This window comes from Nycticebus coucang, chromosome 16, assembly GCF_027406575.1.
Source record: "Nycticebus coucang isolate mNycCou1 chromosome 16, mNycCou1.pri, whole genome shotgun sequence".
In the NCBI taxonomy this organism is placed as follows: Eukaryota; Metazoa; Chordata; class Mammalia; order Primates; family Lorisidae; genus Nycticebus; species Nycticebus coucang.
In genome coordinates, this window is record NC_069795.1 from 6,934,575 (window position 1) to 6,953,705 (window position 19,131).

General features: G+C 46.9%; 1 protein-coding gene across 1 annotated transcript; it reads right to left on the reverse strand.

The window, feature by feature from the left end:
- Positions 1–813: 813 nt before the first annotated feature.
- On the reverse strand, positions 814–18,753 carry ETS2 (ETS proto-oncogene 2, transcription factor). Its single transcript, XM_053565138.1, has 10 exons — positions 18,489–18,753; positions 14,678–14,749; positions 12,225–12,336; positions 10,839–10,958; positions 10,281–10,481; positions 8,425–8,508; positions 6,767–6,988; positions 5,816–6,079; positions 3,913–4,031; positions 814–3,034 (listed from the first exon to the last, which is right to left on the reverse strand). Exons 2-10 carry the CDS (start codon positions 14,747–14,749, stop codon positions 2,819–2,821), a joined length of 1,410 nt encoding a protein of 469 aa, XP_053421113.1. The 5' UTR covers positions 18,489–18,753; the 3' UTR covers positions 814–2,818.
- Positions 18,754–19,131: the final 378 nt, after the last annotated feature.

Here is a 19,131-nt window from a genome sequence, read left to right on the forward strand (position 1 = left end):
AGACAGGTGGAAGAACCTCACTCTCTTTAACTAAGCCAGACATTAAAGAGGTTGGCGAACATGAAACGATGCCATGTTGACATTAGAAAAAATATATTTTTGTGAGAAAGAGCTGTTTACATCTAATTTTTAAATAAATTTTGTAAAGTTTGTTTCAATTCCTACTATGGTCAACTTTGACAGCTATCATCAAGGAATAGTCTGATTTGCAGTGTTTGCTAATTCCCATGGTATAAATCCTTTCATCCTGACCAAGTTAACAACATTGGATGTGGAGTGGGAAGAGACATGCCGCTAGCCCGGAGCTGAGATAAAAATAAAGCTTCCTTATAAATTACATATTCCAGCACACCAGTGGATGTAACCAGTATAAGCTTTTTTGGGAACCTTGCTAACTTTGAAGAAAGTAAAGTTCTGAGAACGAGTTTGAGAATAAATGTCAAATTTATGCCTGCTAAGTCACCACACCAATGTCAGAGCTCTGTAGAGTGGACAAAGGCTTAAACCACAAGTCCTTAGATATGTTATATAAACACTCTGACCTCTCTCCCCAGTTGCCTCTGCCAAGACAGGACACCCTGGTCTTTCCCTTGTAATCCTTTCTTAAAGGAGCAATGTTTGAGAATTGCTGCAGGAAGGGCCAAGAAAGGGTTCCCGCCCAGGAGTGGTTTCTAGGTAACTTGGGGTGCAATCACTTCAATAGAGATTTGGCTATCGGTGAAACAGTTTCTGGCACACGAGCGATCTTAAAATACCCCAACTCCACCGCCTCCGTGCGGGGGTAGGGAGTAAGAACAAGGACTATTACGAGTTTATATAAACAAAATACTTTATTATTCAAGGGGAAAAAGACCAAATCACAAAGAGTTTATGCTCAGACCCGTTCATTACCACGCCCAAGGTTCATAAAGACTTTAGACGGGAACCACAGGAAACTGCCATCTTTGTAGATAATCAGCCTCATATTGGCAATTTCATGTGGTTCAGCCTCTTTCGGCAGCAAGATGTTCCCAGTCCCGTGTCTGTTTATATTATAAACAGATGTCTGCGTGATAAATAGATCCCACTTGAGAAAAACATCCTGTGCTTAGACACACTGGGAACCGTCTTCTGTGGGTATTTCGGCGTGAGTCGTCCCAGCTCTGGGTTGGCTCCCCAGCCGGGCCTGCCACCCGACTCCTGTCTCCTCACATGACAACTCTTCAGAGACGCCAGCCACTGGGCCAAAGCCACACTGCTAGGAAGCAGGAAAGCCCATCCGACTTTGAAACCAACTTGACTGGACCATTTATGAAGAAGGCCAGGAACACACCCCATTCAGGGGCTCTTTTGAAAAAACTGTGGAAGCGTCCACATTTCTCCATGTGAACGGGCCCCAGTGCTTTCTTTCCTGTCGCTGTTCCCTCTCTGTGCCTCTGGGCAGTCTGTGTCCTGGAAAACAAGAAACAAACAAACAAACAAAACCTATCTGGCTGAGACACGGAAGAAAGGGGCAGCATGCTACCTGCACGGTCCAGGACACAACAGAGGAAGGAAGTCGGGAAGAAGGAATGGGGCTTTGTGTACATTCAACAAGTTTAATGAAGACCCTGCCCCTCCCCCACTCTTCAGCTCTACACAATGTTTAACTCTACATGGAGCTGAGATAAAAATAAAGCTTTCTTACAAATTACATTTTCTCCAGTGAATTACTTTTGCAGTAAAAATAGCTGCTACATAAATCCCTCCTGATCTCTGAAAAGGAGTCGCGTATTTCCAAAAATAGTATTCTTATTTTAATCATACAGAGTAACTTAGGGCACAGGAAGGACGGGGCCAGGTGGTCAGGGAGAGCTGAGTAGTTGGAGAAACACAGACTAAAAAATAAAATATGCTTTGTGTATAAAATGACTTACAGACATGCATAGAAGTGGAAAACTTTTATATGCCATTTGTCAAGAAAAATACTGCTTTATCGCTTTGCTTTACAACGAGAGAAGCAAGCAGAGGAGACCAGGTGCGCCCCCAGATAGTAACTTCAGGTTTCTTGTAAAAATTCCCAAATGTACAAACTCCAGCTAACCAAGGTAAAAACCCTACAAAAACACACAAAGCAGGGACTACCTGTCTTAGACCTTATTCCTCAGGTCTCTTAAGTATAAATACCGACTGGACTTCTCTCCAGTCTGCCCTTGGCAGATTAAATCTTTGTAAAATGCACATGTGCCACTGAAAAACGAAACAAAACATCGGATGTCTGTGTTCTTACTTCAAATACAGTTATATAATTATTTTAAATTACAATATACAATTTTTGTTAAATAGTACTGTTAGAGGATTTTGAGAACAATTATAAGATTGTAATCATATATACAAACTAACTTCTGACATGGCATGGTTATTTCCTTCCCACCCTCCTATCCCTCTTGAACAAAGAGGCGGCTTGTGCATTTGCTGTTCTTGGTTGCAGAAGGCGAAAGAAAATTTCAAGGAAGTTGGTGTATGTCCGCGACAGCTCACTCCTTGGAGAATTGCAAACAGCCAGAACCATCCCGTCCCACGGCCTGCTCGGGGCCAGGGCGGCTTCCCGGTGCTGCCTTCTCCACCGCTCTCATTTAACAGTGTGGTGTGTGGCATCTGTGCGTCAGGAGACCTTAGAATCCAGCAGCTGGGCTGTCTCGGCCATGGGGAGACAGCTTTATCAAGAGGCAAGGTCTGTGATGAAATAGGCCACTGCTTCTTGGTGACCTCTGTGGATAAATCCAAACCTGCCTTTCCTGGGTCCTTGGAGCAGTCAGTCAAGACGAGCTTCCCGCTCAGTCCGCGGGTCCTGGGGACCTCAGTCCTCCGTGTCGGGCTGGACACCCAGGATGGCGTGCAGTTCCTCGGGTGTGAACCCCAGAAGGTTCTGGAGGTCGCACACAAAGCGGTACACATAACGCTTCCCTGACGTCTTATGGATGATGTTCTTGTCATAGTAGTAGCGCAAACCCCGGCTCAGCTTCTCGTAGTTCATCTTGGGCTTATTTTTCCTCTTTCCCCACCGGCGGGCCACCTTGAGATGACACACATAGTAAAGAGTTAAATTTGTCAAGGAAGAAAAAACGAGTGACTCTCCTCCCTGATAAGCTTCTGATGTGGGCTCACCCCAGAGGGCTTGACACCTGCAGAAGGCCCCCAGGAGGGTCCACCCGCCTTTAGCACATACGCCAGAACATTCTCTGCACGTGAGCGAGAAACACTGGGGAGTGAGGCCCCGCTCCCTGCCTCTAGCTCTGGCTCAGCCCAATCTCCTGGGAGCCAGGGGTTCAGAACCAGGAGGTTCCGAGACAAGGGAAACGTTGGGGTCATCCCCCCTCTTGGGTTCTGGCTACTCAGGTTAAGAGCTGCGGAGTGGGATGCTGAGCCATGTGACATATTCATTCCTCAGCCCTTGTTTCCCAAGGGACCTGGGAAGTGACAGATCACACTCCTGGTGCCAGAGACCAAGGCCCTCTCAGGTGCTGTACCCCAGACGGCTGGTGTCACACCTGACCTCAGCCTTCTCCTCCAGCAGAGGCTCCTGGGTCACTCTCCCGGGCTGCTGCTGGCTCTGCTGAGCTCAGCTGGGCAGCAGGGAGTAAAGCTAGGTGGCCGGCCTGCGGCCTCTGAGACTCACCCCCCAGGTGCCTCAGCACTTTCACATGGTTAGGGGACAGCCTTAGTTTGTAACTTGGGCTTTTTGATCAGACAAGAGAGCAAGAAAGGGATGTCTGTGTGATGTCCACATATGTAGGGGACACCACAGAAATTTATCAGCAAAACCATGACTGCAGTAGAAAGATTCTCCCTGGGACGCGTGAATCCTTTCTGGTACCTGGAGAACTGAATTTTGAGCTCTATGAGATGGGTTAGGTTTGGGAGCCGAGATCTCTCCCAGGGTTCTGGCCATACCTCGTCAGGGTCAGCAAGCTTGAACTCCCATCCGTCCCCCGTCCAGCTAATGAACGACTGGCAAGACTTGTCTGAGAGCAACTCCAGGAGAAACTGCCAGAGCTGGATGGGTCCGCTGCCTGCGGGGAGAGGGCGGGCCACACCTTCAATAGATTAAAGGCACGAAAGCAAGCTTCCACATCCTACCACAAAGGCTGACAGGCGAAAGGACACCCAGCTCCCTGGATGGGGCTCCGATAAGGGAGGAGCGCTAGGCGTTGGTGACACCCCTCAGTCTCGAATGGGCTGAGGCTGGGCGCCAAGACCTCCTCGCCACTCCTAGAGAAGAGGGCAACTTGACCAAGACACTCTTCCCTCCACGGCTGGGTTGGTTCTTTATGGAGGGAAGTCGTGGGGCCAACAACTCTTGACATTAAAATTCCTCATCCTGTTTAATGCAATTCTTCATACGAAAACCTTCACAGTTTATACTAGAAGCAGCGGGGGGTTGGGGGGAAGGATGGGAACAGCTAAAGGAACATTTCATCACAGAAAGAGGCGTGCCATTTGTGGGCTCCCGTGCTGTCACTTCCCTGCCAAGTGGCTGCGTGTGAATTGCCCAATGGGCCTAGTTTACTCAAGACCCACCGCCTCACAGCCTCCGCCCGGAGAAGCAAGTTTGCCAAGAGCGGCTCACAGACCTTCTCCAGATCGGTATTTAGAACAGCCAGCTGTAAGGCAAGCGGCATAGCAGCCCTGTCTTAAAGACGAGGAAGACGACGTAACTCGGAAGACAGGTGCCTTGTCAGGACCAAACGCCCATCACGAGAAGGCATGAAAAGCCCAGATCTGCTGACCCTAAGCCCAATCTCTCTCCACAAAACAGCTCTTCCCTCAAAACGCCATGGCTGTAATCTACACAGCTTTGCCACAAAGCACACTCTGGAACCAGAGCTGTGTGACCACAGAGAGCTGTCTATCTCGGATCCAACGTCCCCACCAGTAAAATGGGTTCGTGCCCCCTGCCCTCAAGCCTCCTCCTCCAGCAGTCCTGGGACTACAGACCACATGCCCAGTTAATCGCATAGAGCTGGCAGTCGATGAAGCCTAACTTGTGTTACTGCTGAAATGAAAACACTCACCGTACAGCTGTTATTTCCTTATAGGGCTTGAACATCTGTTTATGAAAACTATTAATAGTTTTCACACACTCATTATGTGTATTTTAATACATTTACACAATGTTTTTTAGATAGAATAAAATGAATATCTAAGTATCCTTATTTTAACCTATCAGGTTTTAAAAAGTAGTTATTCTAACCCACAGTGGCCCCGTATGGTCAAAATATGGAGCAAGAAGAAAGCACATTTAAGGACACAGACGGTAGCGAAAACAGAAGTCCAGGCACTTTCGCTAAACGACTGGAAATGCCTGGTTCTAAAAACAGCTTTAATATTTTGCCCTTTGCCTAGAATAGTTCTCACCCAAACCCTGAAACAAGAGTATATGGATTTTAGAAGAAAAGGTAGACAGTGCTTGTCCCATGAGAGGCCGGCTCTGCGGCCCCTCCCGAGGTCAGCTGACAGTCTTTGAGATTCCTGGAGTGGGTGAGTCAGGGCTGAAGACTCCCAGGCCGTGTCCTCTGTGTCTCCTCCTCTCTAGAACACCCAGCTGGAGGAGTAAGTAGCCTGCTGATCTCATCCCCTCCATGGAGCTCTGAGAACCTGACAATTCCCGCAAGGTTGGCTTCTTTAGAATTCAGGGATACAGTGAGCCACATATAAAATGTGGAGTGTGGACCGATGTGCCTAACCTGGAAATGCCCTCAGTAAGCACAGTGCTGTGAGCAGGCAGGAACCTGGGAACCTCTCAGACTTTGACTCAAGGGACCGGGTGGCCGGGCTCCCGGAGTCGCACGCTTACCAGTGAAGCCAGCCAGCACAGCCGCAGGTATAACTGGTTTGCCTTGCTCCACAGGGTCACTCCTCTCTTGGATGTAATCCTTGAAAGACATGGTCGGTTTATTAAGGCAGAGGGACTGGCTGCAGTCGTCCTCGAAGCTCTCAAAGGAAGGCACCCTCTGCACGTCCAGCAAGGATGACTGGCTATTCCAGGACCGCAGCAGGGACTCGGAGCTCTCGAAGCTGTCGGTGCCATTCTCAGAGGAGTCGCGGTCCTTGGGCTTCCCTGGCAAAGACAACCAAACACATGCTGTAACTCCTGAGCACTAACAGTAGAGTGGTGTCGGGTTTGATGGTGGTGCCGCCCTGACAGCCCCCAGTGCTCCCTGGATGAGCATCAGACATAATGACAAGCAAAAGACAGATCCCAGAAGAAAACACACTGTGCGCGTTCCGTAGGAATCCAAGTGAAGTTCAAGGGCAGCAAAAACCAATCCATGAGGATTCCTTTTGGGGTGGGGATGCTACTGATGGGAAAGAGGTCTGTAGAAGCCTCTGGGCTGCTAGAAACTTCTCCATCTCCACCTAGATGAGTATGATGCTGGTGGATGGACATGCACAAGTTCAATCAGTTGTGTGACCTTAGATTTATTTGTGCAATGTATATAAATATGTTACAGCTCCATAAAAAGCAAGCTGTCATTCCTGCACAGTCTTCAAAAAATACTCCATTGGTTGGAGGAATCTAGCCATAAGAACAAAGGCTGTGCCTGTTTACTTAAAATCTAGAGGGCCTAGACTAGTGCCTGGAATGCCCGAGGGGTGTGCTTGTGGGAAGGCACTCAGAACACAGGCCAGTGCCTTGACCTCCTCCAAGGGCTGAACGTGGGGACACATTTACTAAAGCCATTGTTACTGTCTGATGGAGGCTCTCAGAATCAATCCAACAGCTGCCAGATCCTTCCCATCTTACCAGAACTGTTGGGGAGCAAATTCAAGTTGCTGGCTGGGAAGTCCGGTCTGACCGGGCAGTAGTTGACGCTGACGGTGTCAAGCCGGGACTTGGGGAACATCTGAAAATCCTGCTCAGAGCTGAGCACACCGGGCGCCGATGCTGGACACACGCTGTCCAGGAGGCCGCCTTTAGGGTAATTCTGTGTCTGCACCCCGTACTGCGCTTGCTCGGTGCCAAAACCTGGAGCACATAATGGACGGCAGAGGTCTTCAAGTCAGCGCTGATGTGACAACCAACCACCAGAGCAAATCCCAGGTGACCACCCTGCTCCCTCCAGTCCCCACAGAGCTAGGTGGAGACCTGGGCGGTTTGTCCCTAAGTCCTCTTCTTCTCAAACCTTTCATTTGCTCAACTAGTAAACAACTGCCAAAATGCTGCCCCATAGCCAGGACTCAGTAGTCCTCCATCTCCATGGCTCTAAGTATAGGGGTGTCCAACCTTTGTTTTTTTTCTCTGCTGCAAATTGGAACAATTAAAGAGTTATCTTGGGCTACACATTAAATACACAAAAACTAATGACAGCCGATGAGCAAAACAAAAGGTCTGTGCATACTTTTTGTGATTATCAGACACCACAGATAAGGAAATCAGCCAGTGGCTCATGGGCTGCAGGCTGGACACCCCTGCTTAGTGCTCTCCTGCTACCCTGGAGTGGTAGGGCTCCCTGGATTTCAGCTTCAGGGTTCAGAGAGACTAAGTAATCTGTCACACAGTATGTGACTTGTATGGAGCAGAACCAGGCTGTGAAACTCTGTTCTGATAACAAGCCCATCTTTTTCTTCTCTCCCTCACACTGCACCTCTCTCCATCCATCAGGGAATAGGTCATCTTCTGGAGACGGAAGGAAGCTCTCTTACTTTGACTCAGGTTCAGCAAGCAGAGAGTCTCCATTGCACCACATTCAGAGAGACCTGCTGAGCAGTGTGTGGGGGAGGATGGGCTTCCCCTCCCCTGCAGGCAAGCAGAGAGCACTGCTGAAGCACACTGTTCTGATGACTCCCCAGCCCACAGGCTGGCCTCCCCAATACCAGCTCCCAGAGAGGGACCCAGATTCCATGACAGCTCTCTAAAGTCCCAAGTTCAGTGCAAATTTACAGCGGCTTCCCACACCCCTGCGCAGGCCACCTCTTGTTGGTTATATTAATGTCTGGAGACCACAGAAACTAGTTCACGTCATGCTGGTCCTTGCTCTACAAATTGCCTAGACCAGGGCTAATGGCACTGACCAGTGGGAAGACCATGTGAACTTATGTGACTTAAAATTTTCTAGTGGCCATAGTGAAAGAGCAAAAAGGAACAGGTGAAGTTAATTTTCTTATTTTACTTGCCCTCACACATCAATGAACACATCTTACTTTAATATGCAATCGATGCTAACAATTATCAAGGAGATATTTCGCATTGTTTGTTTCGTTCTCAGGCTTCCGCAGCCAGGTGCTTTATATTCTTACTACACATCTCCCTGTAACCTGGCCGCATTTCAACTGCTCAGCAGCTCAACACCCACGTGTGGCCACTCTATGGGACAGAGTTCAGACGGCCCCCAGGGGAGCCTCCATTAGAGTCCCCATCTGCCTTAAGAGCAAGCTCCTAAGGGCTGACTCAGTTGAACTGACCTAGCGTATTACTGCTAATCCAGTGGGGAACGGAGTTGAGATGTGAATTTTCTTCATACTGATCTTCCGTCTTTTCTTGGTTTTCTAAAAAAAAAAAAAAAAAGGCACAAGAGACGTAAGATGGCAGAGCAAGATAAAAACTACTGATAAGAAAAAGCTTACTCTGCATCACTGCTCTCTGCTTATTTCAAAGCGACCAAGTGCACTGAATGCTTCCCATTTAATCTCGCGTGCTCCACAGCACCCTATGTCTTTTTCTGGAAACTAGAGACAGCAACACCTTTTTCCAATAACCAGAAAACAAATTTTCCAAAATGAATGAATGATGTGATGGGCAAGGTTAAATTTTCCATCACAAATTTGGAAGACCCAGATTGAGAATTTAATTCACTCATGTATTCAGGAGATAGTTAAACATTTGTGATGTCCCTGAACCAGAGACAGGAAAACAGGGGACGAATAAAACAGACACAGTTCCTGTCTCAGGAGCCTTCGGTTCCTGTCCCACTGCTCCAAGCCCCGACACTTTCCCCAGGGTGTGGTGGGAGTCTGCAACTGGACATGCATGAACTTGGAGAGGGAACAGGTCTGTGCTCTGCATCCCTGTGCTTACTATGAACACACTACAAGCCACACACAGACTCACACGTCCAAGTAACGGCAAAACAGGCTCAATATGACAATAAACAGACTCACCAGAAACTTGTTAGGTAGGAAGTTCAGAGAGAATTTGGGGGTCTTCAAAAGTAAGTTTCCCTGGCCCTCAGAAGCCATGACCAAAAAGCTGGTGGTTGAACTGTAGGTCTTTTTGAGACTCTTAAGAGTCTACAGGAGATGTTGAGACTATGTGTGTTTAAAATTAATTAAGTGGCAGGGTACAGTGGCTCATGCCCATAATCCTGGCATTCTGGGAGGCCAAGGTGGGTGGATGCTTGAGCTCAGGACCTCAAGACCAGCCTGAACAACAGTAAGACCCTGTCTCTACCAAAAACAGAAACACTAGCTGGCTGTTGCGGTGGGCACCTTACTCCCAGCTACTCAGGAGGCTGAACCACCAGCTTGAGGTTGCTATGATGCCACAGCACCTTACACAGGGATAGAGTGAGACTTTGTCTCAAACAAACAAAAAACTCAATTAAGTGAAAAGCATTTCTCTGAACTCAACAAATGCTAATTTTCTTAACTTAAATGGTCCTTACTGTAACTTTCTTCCATTTTTCACTCAATGTATTTTAAACATTGCTCTCAGGGCTCTTTTAAGTTCTGAATCAAGACTTTCTCTGTATTTGGTGACACTACTATTAATCAATGGGTAGTTTGTGTATGTGTATGTCAATTTTTAAATATATATTGATTACTTGTTTAAACCTACCCCACCCCACTCCCACCCCAAATTCTCTTTGTTGGATTCCATTTAAGCTTAGGAAAATTTACTGTAAAATTCAGAGTTCATCTGAGTAAAATCTCCCTTACATGAAAGCTGACTTATTTCTTTTGTTGCTATAAGGTGAGTTCACAAAATACGGGAATGTTTCCTGGCCTGTATATCTGAGTCAACAAGGATTCTCATAATGAATGCAGTCTGGCAACGTGAACAATTTAGTGACTAAGGCTACTGCCTTGTGGCTATTCTTCATGCTAAACACAGAAACACACACACACACACATACACACACACGCATGCACTTAAGTAGAATAAAAAAATCAATAAACACTGCCACATATCTGACTCACCGGAGTGGTATTCTGAGGCAATTTACTCTTTGCCATGTGAAATGCAAACCGTACAAGAACTATCATTGCTTGTCCCTGTCACAGGTCCCCTGGACTAGGAGGGCAAGTCACACAGCCAGTACCTTTGATCATCTGCTCCAGATGTTCCCAGAGGATGTCACCCACAAAGTCAGGTGCCAGCTCCAGAAAGCGCTCCTTGCCCAGGTCACACAACACCTGGCCATTCATGCCGAACCTCTGCAGGTTGATGTTCACCAGGCTGAACTCGTTGGTTGCCCAGAGAAGCCACTGGCATACTTGCTGCTCATTCCACAGCCAAGGATCTAACAGGAGGGAAAAAAGATGGAACACACAAGGTGAGAAACATGGAAAGGCAGTGGGACCAGAGCCATCCCTACATGACTCACTATGTCCAGGAAAACCAGCACCAATGAAATGAGCAAGACACCACTAGGACAGGACCTGGCAGACCCTAAGACAGTAAGGACTCCTAACACAGACATGATGAGTCTTCAGCTGATGGGGCTGAAATAAAAACTGGCTCGAGCTAACTCTATCAGTGCTACTCTTTGCAAGATACCAGAAGCCAAAGCTTAGCAAGCTTATGTCAAGATCAAACAACTGCAGTCAAATTGGACGGTTCTTCTGGATCGACACTGGCTCAGAGGAGCTGCACTTACTCTTAGGAATGCCAAGGCGACGCTGCTCCTTTTTGAAGCCACTGAAGGTAGCTTTTAAGGCCTGACTCATCACAGCCTTGCTGCATGGAGTTAACAAAGGCAATTCACAGTTGTTCGAATCTGGAAAGAAACCCCAGGATGGAATTAGGACTTCAAGTTGGCAATACATAGTATGTGTATTGGGGAGGCATCTGGGAGAGAAATCTTAGTTTTGGAGAAAGAATAATTTTGATCCTAAACCTTGTTGTGAATCTTTAAAAAGAAAATACAGCAGAACCTCTGTGAGTTGACCACCCCAGGGACTATCACGAACTGGTCAACATACAGAGGTGGTCACCATAAAGAACCAGGCCCGCTGCACACGTGGTGCATGTCTGGCTTATGGAATTAGGTCAACTGAAGGAGGTAACGGAGAAAGTATACATCTCAAAACTATGCTAATGCAAAAAGAAATCTAAAGTAAAACTCAAGTTTTATTCTATTTTTCCAGGCTTTATAAAGAAGTTATACACAGGTAAAATTTCTAAGTCTATTTTAAAATTTTAGACCATGAAAGGAACTTCATAGTTTTTGATTAAAAGGCTTGAAGGGATTGTAAACGTGTCATTTGGAAGTTACTTCCCTTAAACTAAGCAGCAGCAGAGGCCTTAGTACAATGTGAACCTATGGAATTGTCAAGTAGGCACACCTTTAATTTTTATAGAAAAACAATCTCTAGATGGCCTCAGCAATTTCAAGAATGATAAATGGCTGTCACAAGACGTGCTTATGCAAGCATGTGTGTTTTTAATTAATTTTCAAGGCTGTATTTTCTAGCACCTACTTCATATGACAAAGTCATCTCTGGAATGTTTCCAGCTAATAACTCTAGCGCAGTAATTGTACAGACGTTATCTGATGCGCTATTTCTTTAAAAAGATGAAACAATGACATTACGTATTACAGAAATAAATACAGATGAGTAAAGACTATGAAGAATCATTTGTTGCCCCAAAACTTGGGGCAGGGGAGATGATTTAACTGATGATGTGAACCCAGAATTAAAAGTTGGGGTACATTTTAATGTCCCCTGTTTTCTGCTGTTTTGCAAACTAGAGCAGCAGACAGATGCTTTGCTAATGTTGAAAACATTCACAAAAGGAAATCTCAGGGGTTCCCAGGCAGTTTGCTGATAGCAGCTCACTGGGATGCGTCTGGCACTGGAGGTGGAATCCCTAAGTCACACAAAGAGAAAACTCCTCCTCCCAGGGCCAGAGCGTCCCTCTGACCTTTCATACCAAAGAGTCAAGAGATACCAACATTGATCCCTCAGACCTGTCATCTCTTTATTAACTGAACCACTTAGGGAAATCATGCACAATGTGTCGAGTCTAAGGAACAAATTACCATGAGAAATGGAATCCAAGCCTGTTGGCACTTCTTGGAGTGTTTGCTCTTCAGTTAGTGAGGGGAAAACAGCAAAAAGGGACCCATCAAAAGTGTCAAAGGCTGGCTGGCGCTGCAAAAACAGATGCAAAAGAAAACAAATAATACTATTACAATTCCAGGGGCAATCTTATAGGCAGACCCGGTTAAACTGGCACATGCTATCAAATTAGATTTCAAAGTGACCAAAATTATTCCATTATACTCTGGACTATTTAAATAAAATCACAGTCAGAATGACTGGGAATTTGTTTTAGGGGCCTAGAATCAATATATAAACATATCTAAAAATAACAGAATCTTAGAATTTAGGGACACCCCCCCCCCCTCAAATGCCTGGTCCTGCGATTACATGGGAGAAAAATTCCATCAGGCTGTGTATATAAGGAGAATGGCCTCTGACAAGGCAGCAGCCTGAGTGTGGTGCAGTTAAAACAGAAGGCAAATGACAGGATAAAAGTTGAAAATCAAATGATGAAATAAACTATCTTTGGAAGGCTGTATTTCAAAATCTTTACCATGAAACAACTTAACTGAAACTAGAGATGTTTTTCCTCGCCAATTCTAATGGTTCAGAAAATAGTAACACACGAAAAAAAAATCCCGTTACACGTTTTGTTTTATAAAAAGTAAAGTGTCTTAAAAAGATGCCTCCAAATAACCTACTAAGGGGAATGATTTTCAAAGGAAACAGTCTTAAAAGTTACATTAAATTATTTACAATTGCAGGGAAAGAAAAAGCAATACACACAGAAGGACAAAACCTTACACTCTGCTGATTTCTCATCATCTCATATAACAGTTATGAAAGAAACAGCCTTTAATGGAAGACTCATTTCAGTAACAGAGAGCATCTTGATTCATCACTACTTAATTTATTGAGGACAACGCGGAGAAAGGTTGTATCTGTCTAAGATAATCTGGAAATCCCGTGTTATGTGTAATATGGTGACCCATCTGTTGACTCACCAATAAAAAAATGTGTAATACATCTACAAATAAAATCGGTTTGAGTGCTTTCTTTTTAGAAATACAGACAATGAATGACGCACTGGGAAGACAGCAGGGCTCAGCTGGAGCCGGGCCAGAGAAACCCCAGACAAAGGTGACCACTGCTGGGAGCCAGGAGCGGACTCCACCAAGCAGTCACAGGACTCATCCCCATTCACAAACTACTGCAGAGCTAATTTCGGTGAAACGTCTAATAAACTTAAAAAATTCCCACCAGCATTGCCCATGCAGCTAAGAAATGCCTTTCCTGCTGTAATTTAAAAAAAAGAAAATGAAAAAAAAAAAAAAAAAAAAAAAAAACAAGAAAAAACAGGAAGGAAGTCAAAGAACACTACAAATCTGTGCTTCATATTTCAACACATCAGCGTGAGCAACGGCTGTTTCTCCACCACATCCAGGAATCACACAGGCATCATTAAATTAACTGAATTCATAGAAGGATTTTTTTCTTAGGGGGTGGTCTCAACTTAATAGCGTAATTTCTTACACCGTTTCTGCCACGCTTAAAATGCCTGGTTAAATTAAACAAGAAAACTGAAGTTTGGTGACCTTTGCAGAACTCCAGAAAGGTCTATGCCAAGTTTTGGCTCTCTGGGCTACATCAGACAAATAACCTCAGCAATGATTTACAAAGGAAGATGTACCAGACCAGCATTATGCAAGACACTGGGGAGGCCAATCTTAAAACCACTGCTTCTGAAACATGTTTACTACATAATGTTACCAACGATCAAATACCACTGTCACATGTGGAGAAGGCAAATGGGAAATTACCAGTGTGTGCTACCAAAGAATGTTCCCAAAAGGAATTATGATGGAAGCTATATAAAATTTGTTTATGCAGCAGAGAAGTCTCTTTCATCTTTAAACCGGTTTATTTTTTTGGTTTATATAAACAGGCCTACTTGCTCTCTGCACCAGTTAGGAGCAGGCTATCTACAACATCAAGGGCATGGTTCCTTTTCATGCAAGCGGCAGCAGCTGCTGGGTCTGTCTGCCTCTAAGTGCTTTCATTCCAGTTCCTAAACAGCCTTCCCATCATCCAAGAAACCTCGTGGGTGGACAGAAAGGGCAGTAGACACAGCCTCTCCAGCTGTTTTATTGAGAGTCTTGGCGTTTTCACCTTGGAAGGAGCCTCAGATAGAAACCACAAAAGCCTCACTGTATGAATTAAATGGTTCCCTATCTTGGAGCCCAAGTAGAACAGGTACCAAGATATCTCTTCTGTAGACTAGAAAACAGACCCACAGCAAGAAAGCAAAGCATCTAGAAGTCATACAGCCAGCAAATTGAAAAGTTAGAGCTAGAACCAGTCTTGTGGGACCCAACCCATTGTTTATTCTCCTAGAGATCAAGTTTTCCATTAAAAGAAAAAAATCTTTAATTAAGACTTTCTCACTCACCTTGAGTGTTCCCCGGTAACCGTTAGCCACTGGGGCTACCTGGTCCATGTTCTTAATCCCAAAATCATTCATCTTGGAAAAAAAAAAAAATAGAGAAGCCATCATTGCTGGGATCAGGGCTGAGGTGTATAGCTAACAAGTAATTCAATGATGGGAATTCCTATTTAAAAGGTTTCCTCCCCAAGGTCTCCAGAGGAAAGCTTTTTCTCAGGAGAACAGAGGGGTATGTAATTTAGGTAATCAAATAATAATGCTGATTCCCCACTGAATTCCAGATAAAGTCACCTTCTGGCAGGCTGCTCAGAGCTTCCCAGCTGGGTTCCAGACTTCCAGAAGCCCCCCACCCCCACTCCAGGCTGAGGTGTACAGGCCCACCAAGGGATGGAAAGGAAGAACTTAAGACCAAACCCTGTTTCAGGGTTCTAGATCCTCCCCTGCTTTGAGTGCAGAGCTCAAATTATTTCTGGCTTTGTGTGTTGCTTAGCTGCGTATTTCTTTGTGGGAAAGTAATTCCAAGTCCGGTTATGGCTTGCTTCCTCTGCTTGAGTCTTGACTTGTGCTGACCAACACATCAGCCACCAGCCACCCATGCCCACCGAGCGCTTGAAGTGGCTGGTGTAAACTGACAAATGTGAACTAGAATTCAAATACTTAGTCAAGAAAGTATCTCAATAATTTTTACATTTACTGCATGTTTATGTAATATTTTGAACATATTAGGTGAATTTGAAATACACTGAAACTAAATTCATGTGTTTTACAATTGTTGAACATGGCTATTAGAAAATTTAAAATCACATATGTGGCTTTCATTTTGCTGTAACATACTGAAAATTTCTTTGGGGCCCTAAAATGTAACTGGCTAGGTAGGTTATAGAGGTACACAGAAAGTTCATGTGCAATTTAAAATAGTTTAACATAGTAAACAACTGCACACCAACTTTATGTCCACCAAGAATAGCACCAAGTAACCCACGGGTTACTCAAGGCCATTCCTCACTCTCCCTGCTTCGGAGGCTCCATGGGGGTCCCCTCAGCCCAGGAGGTGCTCCCACTTGTTACATACGACCCAGCACACTGAAGAATTAAAACACTGTTGAACAGATACAACTTACTGGAGGTGGCAAATACCACATTCTCAAGGGACTATTTGACTTCTGTTTGTGCTTGCTAGTTTTCTTTTTATTAGCATTATGGCTAAACCAGACCTTCCAACAACCCCACCACCCAACAAACACACACACCACTTAGCTCAAAGGTGGTAGAAAAGAGGCCTCAGCAATGGCTGTTAAGACTCTACAGCAGGGGTCCTCAAACTGCGGCCAGCGGGCCACAAGAGGTAGTGTGACTGTATTTGTTCCCGTTTTGGTTTCTTACTTCAAAGTAAGATATGTGCAGTGTGCATAGGAATGTGTTCGTAGTTTTTTTTTTTTAAACTATAGTCCGGCCCTCCAACGGTCTGAGGGACGGTAAACTGGCCCCCTGTTTAAAAAGTTTGAGGACCCCTGCTTACAGCCTGCAGGTCATAATCAGGGTAGGCAGCAGAGGATGGCCAGCACTGGTGATTAGTAACAGTCCTATGGCAGGACAGAGGAGCTATCTTGCATTAAAAGTGGCCACATTTGTTCAGAATCTCCACTAGCTAGATTATGTCACATACATTGACTCTACAATCAATACTCCCTCCTACTGATGGCTGCCACAGCGAGAATGCCTGGTCACTAAGGGCTAAGTAAGCCTCATGCTCCAAACCACACACTTCTATCCCATCCAATCTCCCTGCATCCCTGAGGGTAGAAGTTATACCATCTTATAGTGAAGCAACTCACTAAGCAAGGTGGAGTAACCTGCCAGGATCACACAGCTACCACGGGGCCTCCACAAGGCAAGTGGGGATCAAATCCCATTTGGGCATGGTCCCAAATCCTCAGTTCCTGCACCGTGCTGGGAGAACACCAATGAACAGCACAGGACCCTTCCCCACCACATCATGATGGGGCAGACAGCACGTAAGTATTACTAGGCCAGTTGCTACCCTCTACGATGCGAGATGCTTCTTAGCTTAGATCTCCCTGTCACTATCTGAGTGAAATAAATCCTGTTACCTGTTGAGCAAATGAATAAACAAGCTTTAAACAGAAGGCTAAAATGATAGACATCTTGGGTGTTGCCAATTATCTTCCAGATCAGGATGGGTCAGCTCTTTTTCTTCCTTTGCTGTGCAAACTGCTTGCTGACTTTATTCTTTCGGGTTCTCAGAGACCACTGAGATTGGCAGCGGAAGGCAATGGAAAAGCTTCGCCTGCTTTTGTGTACAAATGCGGGAGAGAAGGCAGCCTACCCCTCCCAGATAAAGAGCTGTAATTACTAGCTACGGAATAGAATTCTTTTGTTGTCCAGCTTTTAATGAGTTTTATAAAAACCATGTAGAATTAAACTGCTCTACTAAATGGTTTCAGGCAGACACACAACTAATCAAATTTAAGTTCTCTTATGTTACTCAACTTGGCTTGTTAGGTGGTAGACAAGTCAAATTTTGGCACATAAATGAATTTCAAGTTTAGGTCCTCTTGGTATGGCCACTTGAGCCCTGTTTTTCGAAAATAGCACAAAGGGAAGAGCTGGAAATGATTAAACAGTCGAACAAGGAGAATTTGTCTGACAACAGTGCCCTGATGGAACAAGGAATGACTTACGTAAGACTAGAGCTCTGGTTTTTATTTAGGTAAACTTGGAAAAAAAAATGAAAACCTGCAAGACTTTTGATTTGAAAATTGGTTTGCTTTTTCTGCTTTGAAAGCGATCAGTTTAGAGATGAATGACTAATCCCAGAAATGAATATTAGAATATTTCCCTGCGGGACAGAGGGTGCTAACATTTACTGTACTGTGTGATATTACTCAGAATTTTAATAAAGCTTAATGTGGAGATTTATCTCCCTGATTGGCGGTGGTGTGGGCAGGCAGATAAAACACAGGTGCGTCTACTGTATGGAACAAACATTATCTCTTACTGGTGAATTAAAATAAATTACTCCTATCTCCAAAGAGAACTGGTCATTTCTTCACTTTCTAAATAAGTAGCATGTTAACTACTATCTTAGGCTCCCCTGAAATTGAGTAAAGGCTCACACACAAGATTTCCTGCGCTTAAAAATAAAATAAAAAACGCAATCCCCAAACAAACGCTCATTGTTACCCCTCCATTCAAATACTTTATGAAACAGAATATAGGGGCAACCCAGCACATAGAGGTCCACATTTCCGACAGGTTCCCTCCGCTGCCCGGGGACAGGACGTGGCCTAGCAGGTGACCGCGAGACCCCGCTCCCGGCAGGTTTCCGCAGAGCCGCGGCCTCCAGGTGTTTCAGATCCCCCCGGGCCCCACGCCGCTTCTGCAAGTCACCCCCTCCGGTGCCCCCAGGCCCCTTCAAGGAACCAGGTCCCTGGAGCGCTCACCGGGCAGAAACCCACCCCCAATGAGGCCCGCGTCTCCTTTTAAAAACAAAAGCAAAAGAAACAAGCCTGCGCGCTCCGCCCGCGCCTGCCGCTCGGCGACCCGGGGGACAGGATCGCAGCGCGCGGCCTCGGCCGGTTCCCCCCTCTCGGGGGCCACTCGGTAACCGGAACACCGGCCGGCGCGGAACTCCGACGCGCGACCCTGGCGTCCCCGAGCGGCCGCCACCCCCACCCGGATCCGCGCCATAGCCCGGGATCTGGACGTCGGCGACCCCGCGCCCACCCCCCGCTCTGGGTGCCCCTCCCCGGGACGCAGCCGCGCGCCTAGGCGCTCTCCAGGGCCCCGCTCTTACCGCTGCGGGTAGGGCCGGCGCAGGGCGCGGACGGCGGCTGCTCGGGGCTCGCGGCTCCTCGCTGCGCACCGGGCGAGCGCGCGCGCGGTGGGGCGCCGGTGCGGGCCGGGGGCACTCGGGGAGGCCGGACGCGGGCCGGGCGGCTGCGGGCTCTCGGGGCCGGGGACACCGCGCTCGTCCGCCGCTGGAGGAAGTAACCGGCCCGACCCCCTCGCGGCGCGCTCTTCAGAAGCGGGGGGGAGGCGGGAGGAGGGGAGCGAGGTTGAGCGCAGGGAGGAGCGGGAGCGGAGGAGGGGCAAGGCGGAGCGAGGGGGAGGGCAAGGGCGGGGCGAGGGGCGGAGTCGGCTTCTTCCGGCCCGGCCCTCCGCGGCGGCCCGCGGGTTCGGTTCCCTGTCTCTGTCCCCCGGCTCCGTCCCTAGCCTGCCGCTCGGTGCGCCCGGGTCCTCGGCGCCTCACCCCGGCGAACAGGCGAGCGCGTGCCCGGAGGTCGGGCGGGAAGCGTGTCGGCGGAGCGGCGCGGGGAGCCGGCGACACCGGGAGGCCGAGGGACCTGAGTGGTGAGGCCTCCCGGGTCCACCGGGTCCGGTTCTTGGACACTCCCCCCAAATGGACTTCAGGTTTCTGATGATTCTATCACGATGAC